The 10,721-nt window shown below is 40.1% G+C and overlaps 1 protein-coding gene across 1 annotated transcript in view; it reads left to right on the forward strand.

The window, feature by feature from the left end:
• Positions 1 to 5,337, forward strand: part of LOC101848081 — a gene marked incomplete in the record, with an annotated part of 43,238 nt that extends 37,901 nt beyond the window's left edge. The window contains 1 exon segment of the mRNA XM_035972759.1: positions 1,948 to 5,337. Coding sequence (XP_035828652.1) covers positions 1,948 to 2,354 — 407 coding nt within the window.
• Between the last annotated feature and the right edge of the window lie 5,384 nt (positions 5,338 to 10,721).

Here is a 10,721-nt window from a genome sequence, read left to right on the forward strand (position 1 = left end):
CCTTTCATTTAAGTTAAAAGCCACAAAAATAAATCAAAACTGCTCATTCAAAGCTGCCAGCTTGTGAATGTTCTTAACAGGAAAATTTCCAGTGTCAACTCGAATTGAACTGGGAATTAATCTATTTATTGGTTCTATTAGAGTTCCTTGGTACATGCCCACTCAGAACCGAAGTAAAAAGACGGGCGGGTAGCGCTTTTTCCTTCCCGAGCGAGAAGACCGAGAAACTGACCTATTTTTTGCCGAGACCGGTCCCGAGAACGAGAAATACTGCCCGTCTCGTGTCTCGGGCAATGCTTCTCGTCTCGTGACCAATTTCTCTTCTCGCCCGCAGTTCGAGCCACTCGTTAAGCGAGAAGACCGTCGTGGCGGGGATCTAAACTTAGATTAGAAACTAGGCTAGCCCTGTTGCGCTGGCGCAGGCGGTGAAGGAAGGTAGGGAGACGACCTAGGCCTAGGCCCTGGTCAACTCCCCACTCGCCTCGTCTCGCCAACCTCTCCCCTCCCTTTCAGTTTCACACACAGGACGGCACGGTGATGGGTGGCACTGTCTGCGTTGTCATTTCTCGCCTCTCACTCTCTCACTCTCGTTACCGTTACTCGTTATGTCAAGCCAACGGGCAGTATCACGTCTCGGTACCGAGCGGAAGTTTAGTGCCCGGGCAGTGACGGGAAGGCCGTTACTCGCGAGAAACGAGACTCGGCTCGTCTCTTGCCCGCCCCTAGCACAGACAATGTAAATTTGCAGTTGCTAAGGACATTCAAGTTTTGGAATTCACTAAACTCTGACAGCTATTTTCTCCCTAATTTAACCTCTGACACAAGGCAACCTCTGCCCCTTTCAATCGCAAACATCCCAAGTTTTATGCAAGATAGATTGGGTATTTTTTAAAATCAAAAGCAAGAAAAATTAACAAACTTTAAGATACAGTCGAACCTGTATAAGACGGAATCGCAAGGGAGCCAGAAATTTTTTTTCTCTTATACAGGAGAATTTAGGGGGGTGGGGTGGATGGAGGTTTCAAAGGCCCAGCCGCGGAATCAAGGGTTGCTTGTCGTCTGGTGGAAGCAGTCACAAGTGGTCAAAACTTCACACCTCTCAGCTGCTACCCTTTCTGATAATGGTATGCGTCAGTCTTATTCCAATTACCACTAGTGCTTACATTTCATTGGACCACTGTTTGACCGATTAAAAACAAAAATGTTTTAACATCTCCTTTGTTTCCTCCCTTAACCCCACCCATCGGTATAAAAAGCACAGTTAACCAATACCACCCCTCACTGTCATGTAACAATGATTCGAGGAACTCTTTTCTCGGCTAGCTATATGATTAGGGTGGCAGGCATTGGTCAAACTAATTTTACACCTCTGGCCTCTGGCTACCAATGAAAGTTTCCGTGCTGGAGCGTCACTCGAGCCCTTTCACTTGCACTCATGAGATTTCACATCCACACCATCCTGATTATCTTCATGGCTCAGGGCTCACAGAGATGGGGTAACATCTACCCTCAAATTGCACCCCTACTCCCCTTCCTTGCCCGGCAGCATGGTTTTAAGTTTAGAGCCGGCAGTCCCCCCAAACTTGCGAGTTTTGTTTCAAATGAGGGCTGAGCGGACAAAGCATTTTCCATCTTAGACAGGTAAAACCCTCTGAAGGGAGCGAATTTTTCTATCCGTTTCCATGTTGGACAGGTTTCCGTTTTTACATAGATAATTAAAGAGAAATATATATCAAAAGGGGAGCGGGCAGATTCCATTGTGACAGGTTTCCGTTTTACACAGGTTTCCGTTAAGGCAGGTTCGACTGTACTCCATTTGCCAATAGATTGACAAGTGTCTGAATCAGTTTTGTCATGGCACGTGTTTCATATTGTTAAGGGCAGTGATGACTGTAGGACTACCACATTAGACAGATCTCCCTATATTCTCTTCTGTCTATATTTCAGCAAACCTGAGAAGGCAGAATGTGTCTGAAGAGCAGATTGTTTTGTTGTTGAAGAACTCTGTCCGCCAGAAGACGAGTGCACCGTCGACACCGTCAGTAGCTAGTTCGGTGCAGCCGTCATCCACCTCTTGTGTGGAGGGGAAATTGGAGAACTTTCTGGATGTGGTGAACCTGGTGTCTCCAAGCTCCACTGATGAGAAGTTGTCAGACCGGGCAGTGGAGAATGTCACGCCAGTCTACGAAGATATCAGTGAGGCGGAAGATTCTGGGGCTGTGGCTTTAGTGGAAGTGAAAGCAGAGTTGGAAAGGGGTCAGAGCTATGAGGATATCAGTGACCCAGAGGAGGTTCAGCCAAAATATGAGGACATTAGCGACCCAGAGGAGGACAAAGGACAAGGACACAGTTGAAAGGAAGAGGAACTTTTTTTGTTTGTCCAAGTGCACTGTTGAGAAAATGAAGGGTTTTTTGTTTGTCTTTTGAACAGAGTTAAGATTTCCACTGCCATGGAAAGTTTAGGCGATAGCATAAAGCAGAATTCTTCTCTAATCTTACCATAAACTCTGTTTGATGAGGGTGCTATGGTTTTGCAATACTCAAATTTGAATGTAGAAATGGTCTCATACGAAGATGACTTGAATGGGGCCTGTTTTTGTTTGTCTGTAGTGTCATCTTGTTGAGTCGGGCTTTACTGAATGTGTGGAAGAGAATAGTCTTTGAATGGGTTGTTCCTTTGTTCACCAATTTGTTTTCAGTTAACATAAGAAAAACAATGTTGGTGCATTCTATTATTGGATAGGTTATAAATGATTCTTTGCGAAACCCCTAATTGCAACATGATGGAGGGCTGGCCATAGCAGCTTAACATTTTCATTGCCAGGGGGTATGGGTTCCTACTGTCAGCAGTTATTTTCAGCTGAGCTTGTTACCCAGGACAGCAGTCTCATGTCTTAGTGTTGATGGAGACACAGTCTAGATCTAGCCCACTCGTGACTAGGGGTCTTCGATCGTGTCACTTTTCTCACTTCTCTCATTCCATATTCCCCCCATCATACTCATAATTTCGAATAATTTACAAATCTAAGTCAAAATATTTATTTGGGTTTTTTGGGGCCTTTTTAGTCTTTTTGGTGGGGTTTTTTTGCTTTGCGAAAGCATGCAGCTGCCCACAAGCCTAGATCTGTGTTCATCGATCACTTCAAAGCCTAGCAGTAAAGTAATGCAAGCAAATTTAGTATGGATATGGGCGTCTTTTATTCCCGAATACAAATCCACACAGTGCTTGTGGCTAAAACATTTTGATAGAAGAATAGGAGACGGGTGATTCTCATGCTGTACATGTAATGTCATACTGGCAACCAGGAGTGGCACATTTTGCCAACTTCCTGACGTACGTGGAACGGCATAAAGCTAAAGATTACGCATTTTCATCATGTATGGCATTTTCATGACGTACCAGGTATGACATTTTCATCATGTACCAGGTATGGTTCATAATGTACCAGGTATGTCGTAAGGCAACGAAGGGGTTCAGTGAAGAGATCCAGTAAGAAATTAATGCGATCGTAATTCATCAGTGAACGCCTTTTTGAAAATTGTAATATGTAGAATCTTAAGTTGCTGCTAAACATTTCTGTTATCCAAATTTTACTCAAATGGTGGTTGGTTGAAGGGCGCCACTGGTAGATCCTACTTCTTTACTTTCCCTCTGTTGCTTCTGTCCGTCTTACTTTTTCCCAGCCCTATATGACCATTTTTGTGTCGATGTGTGTCTCTTTACTAAAACAGAGCAAACAAGTAAACAAACCAGCAGATATTTTAGTTTCGCTATCAGTCTACAAGAAAGAAAGTTACAATACTTGGAATCCACACTTTTTTCCTGGATTTTTTGAACTTCCAGTCTAGACTGATTCTAGATTCTATTGATCTCTTCTTTGACTCTTATTGACTCGAGGTGTAAGTCCTAACACTTTTCTGTTGACCCATGGCACTTTGGCTTCATTTGTAGAATACAAGGGTATGTTAGATCTAGTTAAAAAAAAGGTAATTTCAGAACTGTTCGCTGCAGAGACTTGAGATTTTCAACTTGAAAACCATACTTCGACATAATTATGACTATGGCAGACATTTTGAATATTTGGTTATTAGATAAGACAAAAACAAGGAGTATTCACGACTGGGGATCATAAAAGGGCAATTTTACCACCAAGAATTTTGTAACTTCACACATTTTCTTTCCTCATGCCTGCTTTTTCTCAACACACGAGCCGTACCGTACTATCTAGCTTCGTTTTTTGTTGATAGTTTGACACAAAGTGAAGCTACTCAAAATGTCAAAATTCTACTTTCCAACAAAACTTTATGACATCTTAGCATGCACATGGACAGTTTCTGTGCTCTATATTAGTGAATGCTAGTGGGAGGGATGTGGAGCATGTATCTTCAGTCAAGTCTATCGGTGACCTAATTTTCCTCAAGGGATCATATGTTTCATGTTCTCTGTTTTGTCTGTTATCATTGTAGCAAAAGTGAAAATAGGCCTGTATCGCTTGAAACCTATTTTGACTCATGACACTGCCAGAATTCTGCAAACAATATGTGGTCCAGTGGTCTCTGAACTCCACACATTTTCTCCAGTCCCATTGCAATTTATAGTCGGATGTAGGCTTTGATATCATCTTTGTCCACAACATCTCTCCACAACTTCTTTTTGGGGTCATTGTCATCTAGAGGAGCCAAAAGTTCCTGAACATAGGCATTTGTTTCCCCACACGATAAGGTCAACAGCATCAACTGGAAAAAGCAGTTGAAAGAAGTCTACTTTTTAGCAGTCACTGGCATTGCCTAATACACCAGGTCTAAAAGCATGTTCTCTTACACACTCCCCTTGCCATTCTCATATAGGCTTAAGTCACTGTACTCATGCCATGGAAAATGTTCAGTGGTAGAGTAGATCCATCAGCATCACCACCAATACCAACGCCACGCCCACTCTCTATCTCAACCTTCTGACTTTGTTGTGACTCATTTGTCCTCTTTGTCTTGCTTGATCTAGCTTTCCCTGTGTTACTCGTTGTGCCGGTGCTTGGCCCTGCCTGAGTTTCCCTATCAGAATTGCCTTCTAAGCCAAACCTGCTCACCCAAGAGTCATCTGACTCATTGTCAAACTCCTCACCAGAATCTGCAAAGTTATTAGACATCCTTAGATCTAGTCTTTTATTATAATAATATTATGAGCTAAGTGAAAAATGCGTTTTACATCAGTGGGTCTCCTAAGTGAAAGTACTCTTACATCTTCTCTACTTCCATATTTCTGAAATCTTTTGCATTTCTGGTCGCAAAAAATGAATCAACTGAAGCATTTTACAAAAATTATATTGCGTAGTCTTCTTTTAAAAAAAAAAAAAAGCGGACCTCTGTGATTCCGATTGTGTTTGGATCCAGAGCTGAGCCGATATCCCGAGCATGTTCTGGACCAGGGTTCTGTGGTATAAACCTTTAGTCTATGTCTATGTTTTGCAGGTTATTTGATATTTTTACCATGTATGGTTGCTTTCGTAGACAATTATTTTTTCTTTACTGGTAATTTTGTACAAAAGTTGTGAGCTTTTATAAGTAGAGAGGTAATTTTCGGAACAAGGCCTTTGGCGGGACTGAGTTGAACAGTTGAACTCTACACAACTGCAGAGACCAGAGACAGTGAGCTGCAAAGGGCAAAGATAAAATAGTCATGTCTTACTCTACTCTTTTATTTAACTTGTGTGTAGATAAGAAGGCGTGAGATTATTGCTGATTGTCTACAGTAGATTCTGTGACTCATAGTCATAGCGCAACTGGTTGATTAGGTATGTTGGAGATATATTTATTGGTCATTGATTTATTTTAGTTTGATGCTTTTATATTGCATAATTTAACGTGAAGGTAACTTTTCCTGATGTATTGCTGCAATAGCGTGAAGATCTCATCACAAGTATACAGGTCTGTCGTTCTTCTTGTTCATGTCAGGTACTTTTTATAATCCTGCTCATCCTCCTATGATACATGAGACAGGGGATTCTTTTGTATTTTGTATACGGCGTGCCACATGGGCTGAGACGTCGGTTGGTCACGATGACTACGCTGGCTGCAAGTCCTGACAACACCATGGAGCTCGCTGCCTATGAAAACACAGTGTGAGTAAACACTGGGAATTCACTCGAAATTGCGTTATAAAAAATATTCCCTCGGATGCTACCATTGCAAATAATGCTGTACATGGGTGATTGTCAGGTGCTCCAGTGTGGTCGGTGGATGTTCTGCTGTGGTTTGCTCCTTCTTTCTTCAAACTTATTGTCCTTATCTCTCCTCCTTTTTGTTTGTTACTCACTTGTAACTCCTCTAATCTTCGGCACTTATATGACCTTATTGTGTTGCAAGTGCTGTAAAACTGTTGCTAAAACAAACACACAAAAAACAGTGCTGTACTGTTATATCTAGACCTTAGACATTCACTATAGTAATGAGTCATCATTTTATTTTCCTTGCTGATCTCATGAACAGATGTGTTGTCGAACCTGACCACCTCCAAGCCACTGACTTACAATACCTTGGACTTTGATGTCGGTTTGTTCATCAGTACATGAAGTATAAAGTAACTCGCCTGTTTCACTACCATTTCATATTATTACAGTTTACATTATCACTCAACCAAGCTAATGGACAATGCAATGTCACTTTAGATTTCGTAAATGTATTCAAGCCTATTGTGCCTCTTCGATTTTTTTTTTCAGATCTCAGTCCATTACTAACCTCTACTATTAAGTTGGGGGGGGGGGGGGGGGGGTGTTATTTTTTAAAAAGAGAATTATTTGTTTAATTTATTGGAGATACTCAAAGAGGATTTAGGCTCTGAACTGAATGTTTGCAGTTATTGTTATTGTATTTTGCTTTGTGAATTATTTGTAAGTTGATACTGGCAACAAGTTGTATATCTCCAAAGAGATTAACATAAACAGCTCATTGTTGAGGGCCCTGCACATGCGTCTGCTGTTTGGAAGCTGAGGTCATGAAATATGAAAAACAGAATCCTAAAACCCCATAGGTGTCTGGCAAACGTGTTCGAGCATATTGTTTGGTTCATTCAGGAACGTCTCAAATCTGGTGCAGTGTCAGGCTTATCATCATAAGGCCACAATATTGAGTACGGTATAGGCCTACTTGCTGCACATTTCATGACTAAAGTGAAACGCTTTATCAAATTTGGAAGGGGAATCTGGAGGCAGTTTTGTGTTGACTCTTTGGTTCCTCACTTGACAGTTAAGATGACAGCATGTGAGGTGTTACTTTAAACGGCACAGAATTCCAGAGAAATACTTTTCGTCTGTTAAGTGAACTGATTGTGAAATGTTTGTCCTGAATACTAGATAAAAATATAAGCAAAGTTCATGCAACACCATCACTCCTACCCAAACCCACGATTGTCTTTCAATATTATGTTCCTTCTTCAATCTCGAGTCTTATTTTGGATAATGCATTATGTATTCACTTCTTTTGTAAGCCTGATTCATGAATTGATATCTGGAATGAGTTATCCATGTAAGTTTATAAGACTTTGATTGTTTTTTTTCTACTAAATTTTGTAAGATGTTTGTTTTAAGACCATTGTGCCGGTGATTTGAAACTGGTTAAAAGTGGTTCTATAGAGTACCATGTCATCTTGTCCCTATTCACTCCATGCTCAAGAAGTCTTGAAAAAATAGAGTCAAATGGGATATCAGCATAAAATGTCCCTGTTGCAAGAAAAATGAAGGCCTTTCGAGTTTTTTTTACAGACCTTGTAGTGTAAGGTTGAACAGAGATTGGTGGGCTCATTTTTCTTTCGACAGAGATAACCTGTACATCACTGTCCGTATTGTCAGCACTGGACATCCGTCCGGATTTTCTCAGAAAGCTTTCCTATACTTCCACCAAGGGAGTTCTGATTGAAAAATGTAGTATAGTGCTGATGGTACCCTTTTTAAAAAATATTTCGACTGACACCAGTTTTATCACAATGCTTTGGTAATCCACTCTTCATGGCTTGTACTGTGTATATTAATCACCTTGTAGGCCATACTGTAGTCCTTAATTTTGAGGCCTGTGCTCAATTCGTCTTTCAGTTTGATGAGCATGTAAAAATGTATAAAGAACTATGCCTTCCAGTCCCTACGTTTGTTTTGCTTTATATTTTCCATTCCTAATAAACCTAGTGATTTTGCTCATGACCAGACAACTTCAAAATGGGAATTTGGCGTGAATTGCAAAATGCATGCTGCAGGATCAGTGTCCACCGAGCTATCCAATTTTCGTGGACAATATTTTCTCATTTCTGTAACACTGAAAATGCATATTATTCAATGGCTATGATAGTTATCGTTGATATTCCACTTAATGTAAAAGTTTCTGTGATTGTTGTATTACAATAAACTCTATTCATGCTAATAGTAGCTTGTTGTAATGTTTTATCAAAGCCCCATTTAAAGTCTTATTGTATCTTGCGCAGTGAGTCGCTATTTCAACTCAGTTGATGAATTCATGATGAGCATCGATGACCAAATCGGGATTCTTTTATAACAACAGGAATAACCTTACAAGACAATTCTGAATCTTTTTTTTTTTTTTTTAAATTCCTTTCAATGAAATATGTATGCTGAAATACTAGTTTTACCCATTGCACTTGAAGAATAGATAATGGTCACGACAAATACAATGTCTTTTCATTGCTGGACTGATGCAAGTGACTTCAGAGTGTTCAAAACAAATTTCCTCTCTTTTTTCAAATACACTGTACTTGCCTAGCATCTGCGTTTGTTGCCATTTTTTTGTCCAAAAGTTGCCATTAATTTTCAAGCTTTCAACTCTCTGTGATGACGTATATGTTGATAGAGATTTCATCTAAAGCGCCAGAATTTCTTGTGTTCCGTTTTATGCAACCAGAATATCATTTGTAACCACACAGGATGTAAAACGTGAAAAAAAAAAGGTTTCACAACAGAATGAAATCAAAATTAGAACAGCACATAAACAACTACAAAAATTAACAAATAAAGTGTTAACCTATCCGAAGATTGGCCGTTTTAACCCTAAACATGTGTAATTATTTTTTTAAAAGTATGGAATCATACACAATGAGCCTGTCAGTGTCAGTATTCCGTTTTGGTAGAGACACACTTTAGCATAACACATTTTTGTATTTTAAAAAAGGTGAGAACAACATCAAATTATATATTATTAATACAAACGCTATATAAACATAAAAACGGGGGCTCTCGAGACCTCTCATTCAAAGGTCCCGGGTTCGAATCCGGCTAACGACCGAAAAATATTTCCTTTCCTGCTCTCTAGCATTGTTCTGTCGTCTGCTTTCATCTCCTCTTCCTGTCCCCACCCTCTCACCTCATTTGCCTCCTCTGGGCTCCTGACTCTTTTTGCAGTCTTTCTACTGCTACGCCTTGGCTCCTTCTTACTGCTGTCTTTCAGCCACACCCCTGATCTTCTGGTAGGAAAAATCTACACGTAGCCTTTTCGGACAAGGGCGAAAAATCTCGGAGGTCCCGTGTGCAAGTTGCGCATGTTAAAGATCCCTTGGTCTAAAATCGATAAGAGTAGGCTTCGGCCGCCACCCGGGCTGAAATAGTGTAAGGGGAGGAGCGACCCTTGATTTTGCCAATTTTGGGTCAGGCTATGCACATTTTATGTTGGCTTATTTTTGAAGATCAACCAGTTTTTTGTCTAAAATTAGCATGGATACAATTAAGAATGACTTTATTCTCCAGGTCTGTTGCCTTTAAAAACATGAGGATGGATTAATATAGTGAATTTTCACAATTGTTGTACGTTTTCGCAAAATGTAATTTTTGTGCAGTTTTTTCCCTACTCCGTCCTTAGTTGTCATCCTTTTGACATGAAACTTTCAGGAAACATAGTTGGCAAGGCTGCCATCAATGTAACAGAGATATTTGCGAAAAAAATAAAAATTTTCCATTGGCAAGCGATTACGAAACCTAAATTTAGAAAAAAGTGATTTTATACTTTGGAAAAATTCTCAATTTTTTTTCTTTAGTACTTATTGAAAAAAAATGTGCTGTTACTCTGATAGGATCTGGTTGAGGTATACTCTTACCTAATTTGGTCAAATTTGGTCCGTAAATAAGAAAGCCTTAGGGATTTGAAATGCATTGTTTATTTTCAAGATGGCGGCCGTTTCCATAGCAACCGCTGTAGCTATGGCAAAATAAAATTGCCTATCAAGAGATTTAACTATGTCTAACTTATATGTGTACTTATGTATGTATAGTATAAGGTTTTACGGCGCTCGCAACTGCTAAGGTCATATGAGCGCGCTATGTGTACTTAGATTTGATCTTAGGCAACAAACATAGAAAATGGACCTCAAGGGTAGCTCCTCCCGTTGACGTGTCCCGCGCGCTTATATGACCTTATGCAGTTGCGAGCGCCGTAAGACACTTACAAAAAAAAACAACCCACCAAAAAACTAGTGATGGGCAGGTATCGATACCAGGTACTCGATACTTAGATACCTATCGGTATCGGTACCGATACCTGCTCTAAACATCGATACATATGTGTTATTTATCCCAGGGCTGCCAAAGCAAGTGACTTGGGCCTTGAGAATTTAAAAAAAAATCAAAACTGATAAGTTTTCGACGGGGGCAAGCGTTTTAAATTAATCTAGTGATTTTTTAACAAAAAGAGAGAAGTTTTTCATGAAATGTATCTAGTGATTTTGCAAAATCCTC

Source organism: Aplysia californica, unplaced genomic scaffold (assembly GCF_000002075.1).
Source record: "Aplysia californica isolate F4 #8 unplaced genomic scaffold, AplCal3.0 scaffold00831, whole genome shotgun sequence".
NCBI lineage: Eukaryota > Metazoa > Mollusca > Gastropoda > Aplysiida > Aplysiidae > Aplysia > Aplysia californica.